At 48.3% G+C, this 20,629-nt stretch overlaps 7 protein-coding genes across 7 annotated transcripts; 5 read left to right on the top strand and 2 right to left on the bottom strand.

The window, feature by feature from the left end:
* Nucleotides 1-196: 196 nt before the first annotated feature.
* J7337_010746 (uncharacterized protein) lies at nt 197-727 on the top strand (the record flags this gene model as incomplete). The annotated part of the gene is made up of 1 exon (XM_044828320.1): nt 197-727. The coding sequence occupies one exon, from the start codon at nt 197-199 to the stop codon at nt 725-727; it is 531 nt and encodes a 176-aa protein (XP_044676874.1).
* Nucleotides 728-1,789: 1,062 nt separating this feature from the next.
* On the top strand, nt 1,790-3,247 carry J7337_010745 (uncharacterized protein; the record flags this gene model as incomplete). Its single annotated transcript, XM_044828319.1, has 1 exon — nt 1,790-3,247. One exon carries the CDS (start codon nt 1,790-1,792, stop codon nt 3,245-3,247), a length of 1,458 nt encoding a protein of 485 aa, XP_044676873.1.
* A 633-nt stretch (nt 3,248-3,880) lies between these two features.
* Nucleotides 3,881-4,395, top strand: J7337_010744 (uncharacterized protein; the record flags this gene model as incomplete). The annotated part of the gene is made up of 2 exons (XM_044828318.1): nt 3,881-3,890; nt 4,007-4,395. The coding sequence occupies 2 exons, from the start codon at nt 3,881-3,883 to the stop codon at nt 4,393-4,395; spliced, it is 399 nt and encodes a 132-aa protein (XP_044676872.1).
* Nucleotides 4,396-5,854: 1,459 nt separating this feature from the next.
* J7337_010743 (uncharacterized protein) lies at nt 5,855-6,440 on the top strand (the record flags this gene model as incomplete). Its single annotated transcript, XM_044828317.1, has 2 exons — nt 5,855-5,924; nt 6,157-6,440. The coding sequence occupies 2 exons, from the start codon at nt 5,855-5,857 to the stop codon at nt 6,438-6,440; spliced, it is 354 nt and encodes a 117-aa protein (XP_044676871.1).
* Nucleotides 6,441-6,700: 260 nt separating this feature from the next.
* Nucleotides 6,701-7,933, bottom strand: J7337_010742 (uncharacterized protein; the record flags this gene model as incomplete). Its single annotated transcript, XM_044828316.1, has 6 exons — nt 6,701-6,993; nt 7,049-7,313; nt 7,389-7,470; nt 7,518-7,732; nt 7,777-7,847; nt 7,900-7,933. The coding sequence occupies 6 exons, from the start codon at nt 7,931-7,933 to the stop codon at nt 6,701-6,703; spliced, it is 960 nt and encodes a 319-aa protein (XP_044676870.1).
* Nucleotides 7,934-10,696: 2,763 nt separating this feature from the next.
* Nucleotides 10,697-11,987, bottom strand: J7337_010741 (uncharacterized protein; the record flags this gene model as incomplete). Its single annotated transcript, XM_044828315.1, has 5 exons — nt 10,697-10,899; nt 10,945-11,335; nt 11,387-11,444; nt 11,496-11,589; nt 11,639-11,987. The coding sequence occupies 5 exons, from the start codon at nt 11,985-11,987 to the stop codon at nt 10,697-10,699; spliced, it is 1,095 nt and encodes a 364-aa protein (XP_044676869.1).
* A 2,052-nt stretch (nt 11,988-14,039) lies between these two features.
* J7337_010740 (uncharacterized protein) lies at nt 14,040-20,264 on the top strand (the record flags this gene model as incomplete). Its single annotated transcript, XM_044828314.1, has 1 exon — nt 14,040-20,264. One exon carries the CDS (start codon nt 14,040-14,042, stop codon nt 20,262-20,264), a length of 6,225 nt encoding a protein of 2,074 aa, XP_044676868.1.
* Between the last annotated feature and the right edge of the window lie 365 nt (nt 20,265-20,629).

The raw sequence follows: 20,629 nt of genomic DNA, 5'->3' as shown, positions 1-20,629 counted from the left end.
TAATTTCCTCCATACTTCTTCGATGTTTATTCACGGCTGTGTGTCGCCCTTTGGCCGTCATCCGCGGGTCAACAAGCCGACCCCGCATTTGTGCCAGTATAAGTTGGCATCACCTTCATATTATCTGCTCCCACATGCACAAGAACCTGACTTCCTTCCTATGACTTGATACAAAAGCACCATCGACCGCTTTACCATGCCCTTCTACGAAATCCATCATTCTTGTCCTTTCACTCAGGACCAACGTCAAAGTCTAGCAGCCGCAATTACAAGGCTTCACTGTGAAGCTTTCAAGACTCCAGCATTCCTGGTCCACGTACGCTTCTTCGCAGAAGACAACACCAATAACACTTACTTCGTCGCTGGAAAGTCTCACCCTCTAACATCAAATCGCATCTCTGGAAATGTTCGCACGTCGGCAGCCCGGTCGAAAGCAGATTTCGATGATCTCGGTGCTAAGATTGAAGCAGCTTGGTACCAATCGCTTCAAATCACGTCGCCGACTGAGAAGTCAACTTGGAGCGACGAGGATGAGAAGACAAGGTTGATTATGGTGAAATTTATACCGCTAGTCACGATTCGTGAGGGAGGAATGGCTGCGCCACTGGCGGGTGACGAAAAAGCGTGGCTCAAAGAACAGCTGCCCCATATTGAGAGTATGGCTAATAAAGGCGTTGAGGATTTTATTGACTTCTGGAATGAAATCAAGGGGAGCAAGGGTCAGTGAGTGATATCTGTTGAGGACAAGGGGGCCATGTACAACGAGTTAGTGGCAGCTGAACCTTTCAAGTTTATATAACAGTATCCCATTGGTGCATTAGGAGAAACGAGAATAGTCATCCTTTGTTAATCCGCCTCGGACGACAATAACCACTCTCCAAATCCTAGCAAACTACTGGATAGATTGTGTCTCGCTTAGAATTATGCTGGGAAGGGCAGCACTGTATCTGGTAGCCTATGCACTTAAGGGCTTCTAGTTCAGGGTCCACATCCATTGTACCGTGCAGGTCTTGGGCATGGGCACTACTACTTATTACGAGGTCTTTTGGTCCGAATGAGGGAAGGTAATATCTTTTTTAAGCGGTTGATGAACCTTTCATGCCTTTAGACTTTCCCCGGCGATATTCAGATTAAGCCTCGGGAAGGACGTTCCACTATCATTGTTGATATAATCACTAACGAGATTCCATAAGGCTCCGATGACACGGTATAGGGTTATTCCAAGGCTGGCACATCATATTTAGTCTCAAGGTTCTCTGCTCAGCCGGAGCTATCCTATAACAGCTCACATTTCGCTCGTGTTACTGTCGAGTACTTTTGTGATTATTCAGGACCAGCAGAATGCAATCGATCCCTGACCAGGGAATTATGTCCAGATTCCTTTGTAGCATAGATCCTCAATTACATGCGAGCACGTTGCGATCTCTGCCGTGGAAATAAGACAAATGGCCGCAAGGTTAAAACTCCCGCGGCAACGTCAACAGGGATTAGAACACATAAAAAGGGGCGCCTTACTAAGAATGGTAGGCGGGCAACCATGGCAGATCTCCAATTGCTACCAAATCTTGACAAATTTCTGGGATGCAGCATGACGGAATCCCCTATCAATCTGTACAGTATTCCTAATTGACCTTTCTTGTCACTCTTTAAACCGATGTAATTGTTTTGTTTCTTGGTTGTGTTTTCTTTTCTCCTCGTCCCTTACAGCTATACCTCTCAATGGTCGCTCAATTGCACCCACCGCTGAGCTTCAATTGAGCACGTCGCCAACTTGGTGAGCATTGAGAAGATGTCTCATCACTTCCACGTTGGCGCTGCTACCGGGCAGCATCTTCTCGATCCGATGTCACAGGGAATCGGTATCATGAGAGACGTTGTCTCGCGCTGGTCAGAACTCGACATCACACAGATCGGATCGCTCATTGCTATCGCCGGAACAGTACCTACAGCCTGGAGATTTCTCCATCGCATATGGCATGAAGTCTATGGTACAGTACGGCGTTTCTTTCTCGCATCTGTGACCATTCCCGGTGGCGATCCTCTCAACAGAAGTGTTGTCAAATGGATTCTGGCTAACCGGGAACGACACTATCGTTCATTCCATGGACGCACCGATATCGGACAGAATGGAGATCGCGCCGCAGCCCTGAAAAAGACAAAGCATTCTATCCAGTATTCACCCCACTGGAACACAAGATGGCTATTTTATGAGGGAAACCTGTTTCTTGTGACACGCAGAATCGACGACTTCAGCTCTTGTTTATCGGATCCCAGTTATGACGGTATCGGAGGAGAAGAAATCACTGTGAGCTGCTTTGGCTGGTCGGCTGAGCCCATCAAGGCCTTTATCGAATCATGCCGGGAGTATTCAGATCGACAAACACAGTTTTTTGTGATCATCTACGCTCGAGATCGCTATGGTCTTTCGTGGAAACCAAAGGCACGGAAACCAATTCGACATTTAGAGACTGTTCACTTCGACAATGAGACTAAACAAGAGCTTCTTGGCGATATTCGAAATTATCTTGATCCCATGACACAGAAGAGATATCAGAGTCGCAGCATGCCTTATAGACGAGGTTATCTATTTTACGGACCCCCTGGAACTGGAAAGTCATCGTTGTCAGTTGCAATTGCTGGCGAGTTTGGACTGGATCTTTATGAAGTCAAGATCCCTAGCGTTGCCACGGATGCAGATCTGGAACAGATGTTCCAAGAGATTCCTCCACGGTGTGTAGTCTTGCTCGAAGATATCGATGCAGTTTGGACAGATCGTTCAAACTCAGATAACGGGCAAGAGGGAAGTTCTGCGCCTAACTGCACCCTTTCCGGACTTTTGAATGTCTTGGATGGCGTTGGTTCTGTTGAAGGACGCATCATTATCATGACCACGAATCATCCCGAACAGCTGGACAGCGCATTGGTCCGACCAGGACGAGTCGATATGAAGGTTCTCCTGGGCAATATCAGCCAAAAGTCAGCCGAAGAGATGTTCATTCGCATGTTTTCTCCTGATCTCGGATGCACCTCGCATCTTGATATGGATGAGATCAAGAAGCTTGCTGCGGAATTTGGGAAAGAAATTCCTGACAACACGTTCACGCCATCGTCATTACAGGGCTTCTTTCAGCTACATTTGGAGAGCCCTCGAGAGGCTGCTTCAAGTATAGGAGCTTGGGTTAAAAGGGAGCTCGATAGGAGTTCGGAAAAGGAGTTTGAGCTTATTACTGGTAAGAGAAAGCTATAGCGTTAACTTAATCTGTGTATTATGTACTGTTAGATCATTGGCTTGTACGATAGGGATGCATTCTTTGACAATTTATCTACCCCATTCTTGGGGTTCGTTAGCTGGCTCTCTAGTTTGGGTATCGCCTTTTGATTTCCGACTGTCACCAGAGTCAGGTTGACTTGTTCATGTGCCTTCTCGCTGCATCAAGGTCTGGAAGAGTAAGGATATTCTAAAGGTATTAAAGATCGCCGTCGCTATAACATGGCGCAGCACCAGCAGCTGACGATAATCTTGCTGTACTCGCACCACTAGCGTCAGAAGCGGGTCGATCGCATCGCTCCATTGATACCCTTTTGGGATAGGATCATCATTAGGAGACAGGGCTGAAAATTGGAGCAGCGAAATTGCAGGGGAACGATGCGGCCATCTAAGACCAATTGGGGAAGATTCACGCGATCAACTGTACAACAAAATGCCCTGGTGGCTGTGCAGCAGTGAGACTGATCAATAAAATGCTGTCTCGTGACATATTCGCCGTAGAAATGTTCTCGAAGGATGCTCTAATGGGGTGCCCGGGGCTCAGACCTGGTTTCGGAAAGAGAAAGCTGACGACAGACGTCACTCCAGGCTGCATCAAGCCAGAGAGATGCCATGTATATAAGTGCGTGTCATTCCCTGATGAGATCTAGCAATTATCCCATCAACACAGACAATCCTACAAGTAAGGTTCTTTTACTACAAGCTGTCTTCTCTTATAAATCACAACTGCATTCACAGCTTGCACTGCCAAACGAAACGAACTTCTCATCTACTTCAGTGCTTCAGCATTAGCAAACAATTCGCTCATCGACACAAAACACCACCTCAAATACACACAACCCAAAATGTGTATACCACTCTTCAGAAAGAAGAAACATGATCGGGTCTACGATTACCATCCACAACCAGCCATGGGCTACTCAAAGAAATACGGCTACAACGACTACGGATACTATAACGGCGGCAAGAAGTCGCGTAAACACGGCCGTCACTACGCCTCAGCTGCCGGTGATTTAGCAGGAGCTTGGGCCGATTACAGCGGAGGAGGTCATCATGGAGGAGGCCACGGTGATGGCGGCGGCGGAGGCGGCGGCGCAGATGGTGGAGGTGGAGGAGGCTGTTCATAAACTGTTGTAACACTGGGCTTTGGAGTTTAATGATTGCTATCTTGTAAAATACTGGCTTGAGCGGGATATATTCGATATTGCACTATCTTACTTTATTAGACTAGCACAACCGTCTGAGGAGTTAGGGATATTATCATTTAGGGTTCAGGCCATGAGCTTTGTTTCCTCCCCTTGGCAAGTAACTGAGATTACGGCTTGGCTGCTGAGCCTTGTTGTTCGTGGAATAAGCTGACGACTGCGTGCTCAATTCGAATTTTATGGGCTTCTACGCCTACCAAACACTCTTGGCAAAACGGTGAAGTAGGCATATAAGATTGACCTAAAGTACAAATGCTCAGAGCTCCAGACTATCACTAAAATTCTTATACTCCTTCTCAAACACAAGTGACAACGACAACGTCATCCTCCGGGACAACAGGCTTATCTGACTAATAAAGCTGGACTCTATGCCGACTCAATTCACATATCCTTTTTACAAATAGTATACGAGCGAAGCCTTTCATCGTCCTTTGCAACAATGTGTCTTCCGTTCTTCAGACGAAAAAGAGATGAGGAGGATGATTGCGACGCAAACAACTACAATACTGCCAACAACGTCAACCAGGGAGCTGCGTACATTCGACTTCTAGGCGCTGGTCATCACTTCGTTGGAGACTGGGGCCAGGGTGGTAATAGTGTTGGGGGCGAAGGTGGAGGCGGGGATGCCGGTGCAGGATGCGACAGCTATGGCTGTGATAGTGGGGGCGGGGGAGATAGTGGCGGAGGAGGAGGCGGCGGAGGTGGATGTGACGGAGGAGGTGGAGGATGCTGATGACTCATGAGGATATCCATTCGTACGTACCTAGTTGTGAATGAGGGTTTGAGCTGGGCTCGTTGAACGCACTTGAGACCTTTGACCTCCGAGCAGGCTTTGCCAATACAACGCGCAAATGTCTTGAGAAACAAGCTCTTAAAGTCTACCATTCCCCTTGTAGCCAAAGATATTAGCTCGATGTTGAGTCTAGGGGTGAATGAAGTTATTATTAGCCACTTGCGCTTAATCTAGATGGTTGGTTGAGTCTAATCTGTGTCCGAAGAGACTCAATTCCGTAAATATATTTTGGAGGCAAGAGTAGGCTTTCTGATTCGCTATGTGTTTACATCGTCAAATCCTTGTGGATCTAACAGTAGACATAGACAGGATTATTAGGCTTCTAGATAAGCCTGTTTTGCATTTGTTGGGGGCCGGTTGATCATTACTCCACGACCTCACATTCTGGCCAAGATCTTCAAAACAGCATGTAGGCTGACAGCATCAGAGGTAAACTTAAACCAGAAAAGAAACGCAATGACCGATAATTGTGTTTGCTGCCGCATGGCTTAACACCACTTACGGCTGCATAGCCTCTCAATTGGCCAACTACCAATCGCTCGTCTCCAAGAATCGGCCCAGCAGCCTGGACAGTTTCCAGCAATTATGATGCCTAGAGCTGAGCCTTGGCTCGAAGCAGGGATTAGGGCGCCCAGTCACGTCATTGCTAACGTTGATCGTATGCTCTTGCGAGTTATCAGATAATTTATATAAAAGCAAGAGTATCTACTCCATTGAATAGCTTGCCGCAAAGATCCATTGCAGACTATGAATAACCCAAAATCTTATCAATCACTCTAATCGATATCGCACCATTAAAGCAACGCCCTCTATCATTGAGTTCAACAAATAGCCCTGCATTTCGCACGAACCTACAACGATGTGTTTGCCATTCTCTACCAGGCTCCAAGATCCTGTTGATCCACCTCCACGCCACTACAAGAACTATGACAGCAAGTTCCCGGTTTCCGGCACCAGTGCGTATTCTCGGCAAAGAGACCAAGCACGCACGAACAAAATCAACGAAATGAATGCGGCCAGCAAAGAATCCCGTGCCAGAAACAAGAACCAGAAGAAGTCCTTCCTGTTGCGTAACAATGGTGGTGGAGCGAGTTCACTTCATCATGGGAGCATTGCTGGAGCGGTTGCTGGCGGTGCTATGGGAGGAGGAGGTGCTGGTGCTGGTGGATTCTGATGGCGTTTGCATAATGATCAACACATGTTACTTGCCTCATGGTTGCTTCGATGGCTGACCTATAAGTCGTTGTGGTATTGAGTCTCATGCTTCACTGAATTCGGATGGAGTAATTTCACAGGATACCCCACGGCCATGCACTCAGTCTCCTCATTCCGAGTCAGTTTATGGAGGATACCACTCCAGCATTGCCGAAGTGTACATTCATTTTAGATCTCTAAAAGTATATACATATCTCTACTCTGATGTTCCTAGAGGCTTTAATCCTCGGTGAAGGCACTCTTAGCTCCTCCGTCAATGGCAGCCCATGCCTTGGTCAGGAATTCATCAGGCTGGGTAAACTTATACTCGGGCACAAGTTTATTCCACTCGTCAGAGACCCTCAAAGCACCATGCTTGATTCCGAGAAGGAAGCACTTGATCATATCTGCAGCAATCTTCTCTCGCATCTCAGCTGGAATCGCTGGGTGTTCGGGAAGGGGAAGCCATGAAGCTTTGACGATACCAGCTTCGAGGTCCTTGCTCTTCAAATACTCGACTTTGAACTTTTGACCTATGTAAATGATAAGCATCCTGTCCGCGGTATACTCTCTTTTCGACTGCCGTACCTCGAATCTTCTCGCCAAGAGCGACAAGTTCATTCATCGTAATATCTGTGCCCTTAACGCCACTGACAACCGGCCACTCTCCTTCGTATTCTACAGCTAAAGCAGTTACTTTTGCTGCGTCTTGGGCAGATGTAAGCGTTATTACCGCTTCACCATCGTCGATGAGAAGAGCTCGGCGGCCATGAAAGTTGACTGGCGTTTCGAAAAGGTTGACGTGCTTGGATGACTTATATGGGTAGGTCATGTAGTTCGTGAAGAGTCCGAACTGAAAGAGCGTGTATTCGATTACCTACAACTAAGCATTAGTGAGTCTCGTGTGTTGCTAGATGAAGTGAAGTACCTTTTTGTCCTTGTTAAGTTCTGCAAGGTACTCACGTGCAGACCTCTTGAAGTCGTACCAGGGGAAGTAATCCAGGTTAGACCTGTTCGCTATTAGCTACTCACTAGGTCATGGAGCCTTTTGACCTACGAAGCCCATTCGCTTGGTGCAAAGCGCTTCACGCCCGCTCGGACTGCCGCATCGATCAACTTCTCCTGTGGCCCAGCAGCTGTATCACCAGGGGCGACAGACATAAAAGATAGAACTGTATGTACTCCCTCTAGGATATTGGTAAGTTCCTCAACATTTTCGTATTGAGTTTTGAACCATGTCACTCCAGGGACGATTTCTGTTTCCGGCGCATCCTGGGAAGTTAGTTCAGAAGTGCTAGTCAAGAAACGTTGCATACCTTTCGAGACAGAATAATTATCTCATGCTTGTTTCTAGCTACAAGGGCATCCATGATCTCTTGGCCGACATCTAGAGCTCGGTCAATAACTTCTATTGCAAATAGAGGATAAATAAGACTTACTGCCGGCTCCTCCTGCAATTGCGATCTTGACCATATTGAACCCAACTTGTATGCTTTATCGACACTGGATTATACTCAGACTTTGAACCATTACTTAAAAGTCATCTCTGGCTCTTATATACTCTCTTGCACCCGAACTTCCGCCAATTCGTAGGGTCCCTGCGTTCGTCCGCCGACATCGTGAACGCCATGATCTTTATTCCCGGTACTTATATCCGTCTTACCATTTGAACGCATGACAAATCCACCTCAAAAGCTCCGGGAAATCGGCGGACGAATACCCAGCAGAATCCTTTGAAGGTCAGCTTTTGTCTCTCACTCCTTACACTGTCTTGCTCTACTACTCTCCTCATTCTATCCTACAATTCAACCATGGGAGAACACATATCATTGGACGAGCAGTACCCATTGCCTAACTCCGCTTCGGCGGACAGTTCCGCGCCAGTCAAACGCCGGAAGCTACGCAAGGGAACGGCCTCTTGCTGGGCGTGTAAGCGGCGGAAAGCGAAATGCGTCTTCTCTGATGATCTCGGCATTTGTGACTCATGCAAGAGGCGTGGTACAGACTGTGTGAGCCAGGCATCTGAGAGGCCGCCCGAAGTTGGAAGCAATAAACACATCGTGGATCGGCTTGGGGAAGTTGAAGCCTTGGTACAGCATCTTCTCAAGAATGCACAATCCGACAAGCAATCCCGAAATGGCTTGGTTTCGCCGTCAAAGTCGGTATCGAGAAGACCAAGCGAGGATGGACATAGACTTTCGAGGTCACCGGTGGCCATTAAGGCCAATGCCGCTCCAACGGACGACGCTTCCCTCTCGGTAAGTCAAGTATCAAGGCATGAAATAAATTATGACACTCACAAATGGTAGATACACCCCATAGAGCTTACACCACAGTCCGAAAGATCACCACCAGCTCACATTCCCAATGATCCAGGACCCCACGATGCTGTGTACCAAGCCCTAATATCTGCTTGGCCAAGCTCAGAAGACATGAAAATAATCATGAGCGTCCCGGTAGAGTCCTCGCAGATCATCAGAGCGATGACGTGCGCACCACCAAAGGAACGCGGCTCAAGGCTCCCATCTCCGTCCAGCTTGCTTCGCTTGCCACCACAACGAGCTCATCCTGTCCTCGTCGCTAGGAAAATGCTCGTACTCTCCACCTTTCTCCAAGGAACTCTCATCTCGTCTGAAAAGTACCTTGAAAATCTCAGCACAAGTTACCAGAACATAATGGCACGGATTGTCAAAGTCGCGCATGATCTTGTTACCTGCAACGATGACTTAGTATCGTCACTCGAAGGCATAGAATGCATCATGCTCGAGGCTCTTTATGAGAACTACGCAGGCAATCTTCGCCGATCGTGGCTTGCGGCACGCCGTGCTGTCATGATAGCCCAGGTTTTGGGCCTCAACAAGGGCATTATTCCATCTTCGGTAAGAGGAGCCACCGTTGAACCAGACGATTTATGGTTCCGTGTGATCAACCTCGATCGATATCTTTGTTTGATGCTAGGTCTGCCCCAAAGTGCGCCTGACGAAACAGCTGGTAACCTCGATGCACCTGACTCTTACTCTGCAAATCGGAAGATGCAACATCTCTGCTCAATTGCGTGCGCCCGTCTTTTGAGTAGAAGGTCATCTGATGTTTTTGATCAATCACTCACGAGAGAGATTGATAAGTTGCTGCGAGATGCATGTACATCTATGCCAGCCCAGTGGTGGATCATGCCCAATTTGTCCTCCCACTATGACCTCCCCGATAAAATCCGCGAGACTCTTCGCTTCAATGATCATTTTATGCAGTACCACCTTCTCTTACAGCTCCATATGCCCTATCTATTGAAAGTCGATGGGGGAGAAGAGTGGAAGTACAACAAGTTGACGGCTGTAACAGCAAGTCGAGAAATCCTAACGCGTTTCGTCTCTATCCGCTCGATTCCTCAGTCACGATATCACTGCCGCGGAACAGATCTAATCGCCTTCATGTCGTGTACAGCCTTAACTATTGCTCACATTCTTTGCGATGAACGTCACAAGCGGATCGAGGAGCAAGGCTTTCACTTTCTGACACAACAGCGGTTGAGTGATCGTGGGCTTATTGAACAAGTACTAAAAATAGCACAAGACGGAGTGCGTAAAGCGAGTGACGATATTTCTCGGAGATTAATGACCCTACTACACTATCTTCTGGCAATTGAGGATAACGTTGCAGCTGGCGTACGTTATAGTGTTTCTTTTGCCGAAGAGTCGGTGAGGGATGGGAATTTGGGTCATCATGTCAAAGCCAGTGACGATGGAACAGCTCTCGACATTCATCTGCCCAATCTGCCCGTGATCAAAATTCTGAGGCGCGATCCTTATGGAACGGAAAAGCCACCTATCACAATGGAAGTTCCCTGGGGCAATATAGCACTGGATCGGCCGGGGCCGGGGAACGCTCTGGAAAATGGCACTTTGGCTAATCTTATACCTTCTTCATCAAGAGATGAAGGAGGATGTATGGGAACCGAACCAGATAGGTCGCCTTCTTTACAAGATATCCCAGTGGCAGATTCCTGGACATTAGAGGGCTTGGATATGAGCTTTCTTGATAATTGGGTGGAAGGGCCAGTGTTTGTCTGAGTGGCTGGCTTTGTCTCAAGCATTGGTGCTGCTGGAGCATATATACATTCCTATTCCAACATTTTCGGCATATCCATCTATTTCTATGTCGCTTTGGCTTCATAAGGCCATGAACCTCGAGACCTCCCCAGACCTTAGTAATGCTAATTGTCTCCCGCCTAAAGCACTCTCACTTTCCTGCATGCCTGGCTAAGAAGTCGTTGTATCTTTCATAAAACTGAACGCTTTGAGGTGTTTGAGGAAGTACAACAGGGAACCAATGTGGAAGTCCAGCATAACAGTGAATTTCCACGTCAACGCCGTCTTTCTTGAGAGCATCAGCGTAAGCGAATGAATCATCTCTAAGGACGTCCGTTCCACCGCATTGAATCACTGGAGCCTGTTAGCTTAAGCATGTAAACCTATGGAAGCGCTCACGTGTTGGTGGGAGTCCCTGGAATGATTCTGAAAGGAGAGGAGAGTGTCTGTGGTCTGGTTTCGCATCAGGGACATGAGCATCTAAGACAGTCTCCATGTTTATTGTGCTTAGGACAGCGTCGTCGTAGTTTTGGATATAGCTGCCGTATTCATATTTATCCGTGGGGAAGAATTTGGGATGACACGTTGATGGAAAATGCAACACTTGGGCGACAAGCCCGGTCACACCGTCTCTGACGCAGTCTAGAGCGAGTGAAGCTGCCTGTATGGTTATAAGATTGTTTTCCATAGGTAAAATGAAAGGAGGTCTCACAAGCTGGCCACCAGCAGAGCCTCCACTAATTATGATTTTCTCCGGGTCAACTCCTAACCTGTCTGCGTTCTTCTTGCACTGGAAATGGTCAACTGAATACGATCATTGAGTTCCATGCTACCAACTCACCCAGATGAGACCGTCGTAACAATCATTGATTGGTGTTGGGAAGGGATGCTCCGGGGCTCTGGTTCCGTTAGCAAACCTCCCGTATATCTTTTGGAGGCGTGGTACTCACGTCCTATAATCGACACTCACGACGATAATTCTGGTGTTGATGGCAGCATATACGTTATCAACGCCATCGACTTCATGACGGCCAAGGCACCAGCCTTATAAGTGTCAGCAAAGCCCATCGACTGGCTTGGCCCATACACTTACCACCACCATGCATTCGATACATCAAAACAGCGTTTTCATTAACATTAGGCGACTTATAAACCTTGAGCTCAATCATGGTTCCATCGCGAGTAGGAATGTCGATCAGCTCTGTGACAACATTTTTGTAGCGATCAGGTCCCCCAGGGGGCATCACTGCATCTGCATCACCAGCGACTGCGCGGACACTGGGAAAGTCGGGGAGGGAATAGAGAACTTCATACGTCTTTCGGATGGAAGGCTCTGCTTGTTCATACTCGGGAGTCTTTTTGGAAAAATGGCCGTATTTAGGTAGGGGCGTGAAAGGCGCGTTGAGGTCGACGTAATCGTAGGTAGTTTTCATGTAACCCATTGTGGCTGGCAGAGGGTGATCCTGATGTAATTGTGAAGGGCTATGGGATTGGGATAGAATGAGCAGATTTTGAAAGACCTATTGGCCGGAGCGTTGCATGTTCTATGGTATCTCCTTTTGAAGTGATCTTTTGACTTTATAAGGACTTGTCTGCCATTTCTTTCTTATACCTCCAATCTCCACGGGCCCGGAAGACCGTTCATTGACAGTAAATGATTCATTGCCGCCGTAGCCTACTATGGTTTAGTGTAGGCTCGGCCTGTGAGCCAATTACTCCGTAACAGTACATAAGATTGAGTAAGCCAAGTTAGGAAAGACATTTTTGTAGATAGTATTTGGCAGAGAATAAATGTACCTCTTAACTGACGGTGACCTTGCACAACGCCATGCAAAATAAGAGTTGAATGAATCATTATGACAGTCTGGTGGTCGCAGGTCTCCTACATAGTTGTTTTTCTCAGCCATTCTTCCAGACTATGCCCGTAGCTAATAGCATCTTCATGTGATCTAAAATGATGACTTTGGTAAGAAGTCCAGGAGACAGAATGCTGTCTCCACCGGCCGGAGCCTTGGGTACGCTGGCCACTGACCTACCCTGGGTCACACTTAACTGCTTCAAATCTGTGTCAAGGAGGACAATCAATAGAGCAGTAAAGCTACTTGGCTTTTTTCAATTGATCTTTCATTTTACAAGTTGCGTTGGTCATTAAATTATCTTATTTCGTGCTTTGATTGACGTGATTTTCTCCAGGCTCATGTTCACCCCCCAGATTTACGATGTTTTACCCGCTGACGTTAACGTGAACAATACCACCTTTACCCTGATAAATTGCAAAGAGAATTGGAACATGCGACACATCGTGGCCACCATCTTCTTCTTCGTAATTATCTCAGTAGCATGTAGACAGAGAGAGGTGAGAGTATTGTTCCCGCTCCTCAAGTTTCATGAGTGAATTTTTCATCGACCAATTTGGACCATGAGGTCCGGACTTTGACCCCAAGTTCAGGGAAGGCCCTAAGTAGGGTCGTAAGTACTACATACTTTATCAGCTACGTTTTCCAACGGCAAAATGCCGCTATCTGGTAGAACACAAAGTAGAAGAGACTTGCCATTGGACTGCCCCCCCCCCTGTACTGTCTTAGGGTCCTGAATGGCCTGAGGTCGCTGAGACGGCTCTCAGTCTCACCAAGCACCACTGCAGCTCCCAGATTCAGCAATTGCGCTGTCACGGACTACGGATGCCTAGATGTCTGTCGCTTCCTCATTGACCGCAATTGAAGTGACTCACCAGTTCAACTCTATTTGCTTCTATACTGTGCCAAATCCAGCTACCCTCCCCAACTGGCTCGAGCCGCGATGTTATTCCTCCGATTATGACAATTTGACGCGATAGTGCGATGCGATGCGACGCGACACCAAGAAGCCACATCGACGTCTTACTTGATGTACGGAGTAGAATGGCTCCCAAGACGATTTACAACATCAATCGCTTCTATTCATGGCCGTGCCATGCTCCCCTGCTTATTCCTCGAGACCGCGACTTCGCTTTCTTGCAATAGTCATCACTCACTGGACGGAAGCTATCCATCAATGCGTATGCATGTGCATGGTCCCAACCAGACCAGACAAACCAGGCTTGGTGACCTCTTCGCAATCAGTCTTGCGCCGACCGCCCTCGGAACTCTTCTGTTACGCCGTGGCCGTAGTCGCATCCCGTTGCGAAGCCGCGCGACTCCTCAACTTCACGATCTTTTTCTTCCGACACCGATATGATAAGCCTCTTGCACCACACCAACATTGTAAAAGAATAATGTTGAACATTCCCATGTTGTAGTCCAAAGTTGTACAGTAGTACTCTAGTGGCCCGGAGTGGGATGGTTGGAACATGCTGTCTGGGCCAATCATTAGCGTCACTGGTTAGTAAAGCGCGATTGCTGCCTACTCCGTCTGACATGGTCGTCTTGCTGTAAATTCACGGTCACCACCCTCATCCAATACCTTCACGTATAGTACCCTTGCCATTGACATGATCTATTGATCTCAGTGTCAAGATGCCCAAGTCGGCGAATACCGCAGACGAATACGATTTCGTTGATCATCAAGACACTGCGTTGAGCCCAGAGGCCGTTGCTGAGCTGAGAGAATGGCTCCAGCCGACCGACTATCTCGCCGAAAGCTCAGAGTATCGTCGCCATCTGCTATCCCAGGCTCCAGGGACTGGGCTTTGGATTTGCGAAACAGAAGAGTATCGCAAATGGCATGCTTCTCCCGATCATGGTAGTCTCTGGATCAAAGGTGTCCCTGGCGCCGGCAAGTCTGTAATGGCAGCTAGTCTGATTCAGCATCTGCGAACGACTGAGAATTGTCCCGTTCTATTTTTCTTTTTCAGAAACATCGTCGCTGCGAATTTCTCTCCACGTGCCCTGATCCAAGATTGGCTTGCTCAATTGCTACCCCATTCTCCCAAGTTGCAGTTTGCTCTTCAATCGCGAGTTCAGGACAGGTTGGATGACACCTCGGACAATGAGCTCATTCAACTCTTTCTTGATGGTGCATCGTGTGTTCCCAAGCTGTACTGTGTAGGCGATGCGCTCGATGAGATGTCGACCGATAGTACGCCAATCTTGGAGAGGCTCAACGGTCTTGCTACTCATCGACCCAGAACTCTGAAGTTGCTCATGACCAGCAGACCGTCTCGGACCTTGCAGAGAACGCTACGAGATTCATCTATCGTTCACATCAGCCTGCAACAGCGCCTTGTGGATGCCGACATTCATTCTTATCTCAATTATCGATTTGACAACGCCCCTACGGTGGAGCATCATCTTGATGCGAAAAAGGATCTCATCAACATGGTTGCCGAGAAATCGCAAGGCCTCTTCCTCTACGCCAAGCTGGCCATGGATCAAGTTGAGGATTTCCTGCAATCCGATGTAGCTCTCAACATTGAAGATCTCGAGGCATCGCTTCCGGTAGGTCTAGAGCAGACGTACACGAACATGCTGGAAAAGCAACGGGGAGAGCCTGGAGTCACTATAGATGTTCAAGTCTTGATCCTTGAGGCAGTCATTCATGCATCGCGTCCCCTCCGATTGAATGAATTGGCAAGCCTCTTGAAGTGCGTTCATCCTGACATCATCCAAGCCAGCGCCTTCAAAAGTTTGATCGCAACTAGCTGTGGGCCACTGATCGAGATCCTTGAGGACGAGACATTGCAGGTAATCCATCACTCTTTCACGGAGTTCCTACGTGGAGATACTCGCAGCGCCTCCACTGTTGGCCCATCTGACTTCCCAATCATCGACTCTCTTCAGGCACACAAGCGTATGGCCATGAACTGCCTTTTTTATCTCCAGTCCGGAGCACTTCTAATGGAGAGCGAGCAATCCAGAAACAACTCAGTCGTCGATCCATCGGTGACATTCGAAACACCCAGACACAAAGTCGATTATGACGCGTGGCATTACAGGCATCAACACCTTGGTCTTCGCGACGAACATGATGCTTTCGAGTACAGATCAGCTCGCCTACGACATCCATTCCTCAGCTATGCGGTTGAGAATTGGCCATACCATGCGTCGAACTACGACGTGGACGATAACGAATTCTTCGAGGCCATCATGGAATTTCTCAACTCAAAGAGCATTTCGTTTCTGCGATGGCTTGTACTGGAATGGGGATCAACGTCAAGCGACAAAGGCTCACTGAATGGGATACCTACGTGTCTTCACATTGCAGCCTTTGCAGGGTTAACTCAGTTCGCTTCTCAGCTCCTCAAGCAGGGCACGTCAGTTTCGGCAGTTGATGCTCAAGAGCGGGTTCCCTTACATTGGGCAGCGGCAAATGGCCACGATAAAGTCGCCGCGCTCCTCATTCAATACGGGGCCAATCCTGATGCCGAAGACGGAAGGGGGTTGAAACCCATCCATCTCGCAACCTTGAAGAACTACGCCAAGGTTGTGGCCGTCTTACTTGAAGGAGGCGTCAAACCAAACACGATAAAAACAAGGGAAAATCGAACAGGGCGTCTCCTAGGTGGCGAAAGAAGCACAAAAGGTGAATGCTCTATATACTATGCCAGTCGAGGAGGACACACAGAGGTTATTACTGTCATGATACCCTTCTGTGAGCCACAGATGCTAGAACAACTTCTGTGCCAATGCTGTCAGTTCGGTCGAGCAGATGCAGTTCAAGCAATCTTGAACAACTCGGCTGTCTCGCCTGATGCAACCTACGAAGGGGCGACAGCGTTGTATTTTGCTTGTGCTATGCCCGATGTCAAGAGTGTCGAAGGACTCATTCGTGCAGGTGCAGATGTGAATAAGATATCCCAATGGCAACCGAGACGACGGATGAATGGCCCACGTCCTCAGAAGCGGCAAGATGCAACACCGATACATCGCCTCGTAGAGGGCTGGGAAGATAATAACGATTCCGATTGCCAAGAGGTCCTCAGAATGTTGCTGAAAGCTGGGGCTGACCTTGAGCGGTTTGATGGCCGTGGAAAAACCCCCTTGATCATTTCAGCACAAGATCCACGGTATTCCGACGAAAGACGAAATCATCTACCGGCTCTGAAGGCCTTGGTAAGAGCTGGCGCCAATTTCAAGGTTCTTGGCCAGCCCCCAAATACGGATACAATACTGCACAAAGTCCTTGAACACAGCAGGGACTTGGAGGCTATCAAGCTTTTGGTGGAACATGGGTGTGACCCGCTACAGAAAAGCGAGGATGGAGACACAGCTTTGCACAGAGCTGTATCTGAGACGGGTTCTGGCGAGCCAGATACTGACTCCAGAAGGATGGATATTGTGAAATATCTCCTCAACCAAGGTGCTGATCCTTGTGGCAAGGATAAGTATGGAAGAACACCAGTCGGCATTGCGATGTCCAGAGGGCCGGACATGTTCGAAGCTTTGTTCGAGAGGGCAACCGACATGTCTGTGAGGAAAGATTGCTGGTTCAACCTTTCAGGGATACACGACACAGACAGGTTCACTCACTATCTTGAACTTCTACTTGCCGAAGGAATCGATACGGAGATGGTTGATTCAAATGGTAACACTCTCTATTTGAATTGTGTACGAGGAGGCAAGGAACGATTGCGCATCCTGAAAAATCACGGTGCACAGACAAATGTCACAGACTCCAACGGGAACAACGCACTACATCGTCTTTGCCTCTATGGAACGAGGCGTACAGAGGAAATGGAAATGCTCGTAGACGAAGGCATTGACCCTCTTGCCACCAATGACAACGGAGACACGCTTTTACATATTGTCGCAAAGGGGTATGACGGTACAAGAGAATCTGCCAATCTTCTTGGTTGGCTTCTCAGTCTTAGGATTCCAGTCAACGCTGTCAACAATCAGGGTGCCACGCCTTTACACGTCTTCCAAACCCGCAGACGTACTGGGAGTACCTTGCTTGATAACAAACGCATTCACTTCTTGGATGTCTTGAACCGGAACGGTGAGGTTGACCTACAGATCCGTGATAAGGATGGGCTGTCACCGCTTCATTTGGCAGTCATGACATCGGAAGTTGAAGTGGCCGAGCTCAAGAAACTCGGGCTTGATTTCAACTATTTGACTTCTGACTCACAAAACATCCTTCATCTGGCATGCCGAGCTCGCAAAACCAGCATCATTGCCCAGATTCTGGCAACTGTTTCCAATATAAATGTGAACCAGGAAGACCAATTTGGCAGAACACCACTTCATTATGCCTGTAGTTCTGGCGATCCAGAGATTGTTGCCTGGCTTTTACGCTACGGGGCTTCGACCTACATCAAAGCAAACGATGGCTCTTCTGTCTTGCATGCTTGTGCGGACATCAGAATTGAGCAGAGCATATGGAACCTTCAAGCACGCGAGTCCCCATGGCTTCGAAGGCCATGCGTTGACCCGCTTCGGCCTCGTGCTGATAACAATCATGCAAGAGAGTCTTGGTATCAGGCCAGATACTCTACCCCGAAGGTTGATATTCAGAGACAGTCGTCGCCAGGAGTTGCCACCATCATTAAAATGCTAGTTGAGCATAGTGTTGACCTTGGTTGGCTAGATGATCGCAAACGAACCGCCCTGGATTTGGCTCTCTTTGCAGGCTGCCCTGACTTTGCGGAAGTTTTTTCAGAGGACGAAGAACTGTTCAAAATGGCTACAGTCCAATTGGAGAAGGAGAACGATAGTGCAAAGGTGGAAGAGATGCGGAGAGGCATCAAATTACAAATGCTTCTCATGTGTCCGAAATCTTGCTGGGAGGCCTTACGTCAAGATGAAGATGGGTTCAAGAGTCTGATGGAAAATCCTCCCACCTTCCTAAGCCTTCTTTCCGCCCCTGATGCTGCAAAACTAATGGATCGATGCATCGAAACTGCACCATTGGCAACGGGAACCTACGAGTTACTCGAGCAAATTATGAGACCGAGCAGCTGCCAGACTATCAATCACCTTTCTGCTATCGGGCAGGCACCTGGACTCATCCAGTACTACAGCAATTACGAGAATGCAAAAGCAAGGCTTGAGAAAGAGATCCTTGAGGAAAGGCGGAACCCGGAATCTCTTATGACTGCGCTATGCCTGGCTTGTTCGCAAGAAGAGTCAAACATGCTCACATTGAGATTACTCGTTGAGAAATTGGAGGTTGATGTCAACGCCAATTTTGCGGTGCCTATCGGGAACAGATACGACAAACGCAGTGGCGTAACCTCGGGCGGAACGGCACTGCATGTCCTTGCCGAGGCGAATCAATACTGGCAGATAGAAGGCTTGAGGTATCTGATTGAAAATGGAGCCGAAGTCAATGCCTTGAACAAAGATGGACAGACACCACTTCATATCGCAGCTGGGGGGTTGGTCCATGATAACCGCGATGTGAAAGGTCTAGCAAGGCTAGAAGCTGTTAAGATACTCCTTGACCATGGAGCTGACATCAACGCACTCGACAACGCCAAATTGACGCCGCTCCATAAGGCATCCAATGCACCAGATGTCACAAAGGAACTGCTCAGTCGAGGTGCAGACGCAACCATAGGAAAGGAAAGCCCTTTGTTCGGAGCAATTTTCGACCAGAACCAGGAAGTATTGGAAGCACTCCTTGACCATGGGTCGAGTCCCGACACACCGAGCGAAGCGAAGCACAGTCGGAATGTGCATTACAACCTGACCAAGTCACGCCGCGTTTGTCCCATGCTTTGCGCTGCCTTCGCTGAAAAGCTCAATGCACAACTTACCAACACAATACCTTTGCTACGAACTCTCATTGGGCATGGGGCAAATCTTTATCTACCCCTAAACGATGATGAGACGCTAATTCATTTCCTCTTTGTATACCCAAACTATGAAGTTCTTGATGAGCTTCTGAAGCCGCCATGCGCGCCACATATTGACTTCGACCATCGCGACCAACAGGGCCAGACTGTCCTTATGGCTGCTTGTAACTGGCGGGAAACCTTACCTGGGTTCTCTCATAGACACTGGGAAAAGCTCCCGACAGGACCTCCTGTGCGGATGCTGGATCTCGGAGCCGATGCAACTCTCGTTGACAACCTTGGCAAGACAGCTCTCCACCATCTGCTGAGTAACCCTGGTTTGCCGGACGATACACTCATCGAGTTCATAAATCGAACAGAGGTCGCCCCAACCCTCTTTCAGGAAGATCAGGAAGGGTACTCACCACTCCACTATGCTCTTCGACTATTGCGCCCTAGAGTTTGTGAAGCACTCCTTGTGAAAGGAGCCGACCTGCTTCAACCTGATCCACAGGGCCGCACTGCTCTCCACTACATAGCCTCGCAATGCCTTCTCAACACCCGAGAACCTGGATCCCCAGGTCGACTGACGATCGAGCTTGGTGACGATTACTTCAATCAGTGTCATGCTCTATGGGGAAAATTCGTCGTCCAAGGAGGTTCCATGAACGTTCCCGACGACGCTGGAAACACGCCTCTGCACACATATCTCTCTTCACCAACAAATAACGGGTATAACTCTCATCCAGAATCATGCCATACTGACCACTACGCGATCCTGTTCCCAGAAGATAGTGGTGTTGACATTCTTGCGCTGAACAAATCGGGAGAGGGAGCGCTACACATGATTGCAGGGAGGGCAAATACCTATAGCACGGTTGAGGGACATGACAAGAAATTGTTTGTTTTGATGATGGACAAAGGTTTAGATCCCCTGAAGGAGGATGAGAAGGGAAGAAGCGCATTGGATATCGCAAGTGCTTGTGAGAAAGATGATATTGTTGGCTTGCTTGGGAGGAAGTGAGGGAAGTCATGAGAACACTAGGTATAAGCCCGAAGGTCCATATCGGCTGCTCTCTAATTTATTCCGCATACGGCAAAAAGTCCGTCTAGCTTGCGACTTGTGTAGATTCTTAGACATATACGCGATAATCACTTCCGAACAGGGCTAGTCCACAGAGAGTTATCGTACCTCCCCCTCTTTCGGCGAACATCACTCCTACTGGATATATACGCGATCGCTTCGGAGGCAAATCATCTTGCTGTCTATCATGAACTTTGTTATCTCACACGGGATTAGTAGCCGTGCCCCTCGGTCCGAGGGCCCGGCTTCGCCCAGGCTATAATCGCACAATTGGTACAGTTGGCACTGATAATCATGGGGTGGGG

The sequence above is a fragment of the Fusarium musae genome, chromosome 8 (assembly GCF_019915245.1).
Source record: "Fusarium musae strain F31 chromosome 8, whole genome shotgun sequence".
Classification (NCBI taxonomy): domain Eukaryota; kingdom Fungi; phylum Ascomycota; class Sordariomycetes; order Hypocreales; family Nectriaceae; genus Fusarium; species Fusarium musae.
Note: the sequence above shows the minus strand (reverse complement) of the source record. Positions and strands in the feature narration are given on the sequence as shown.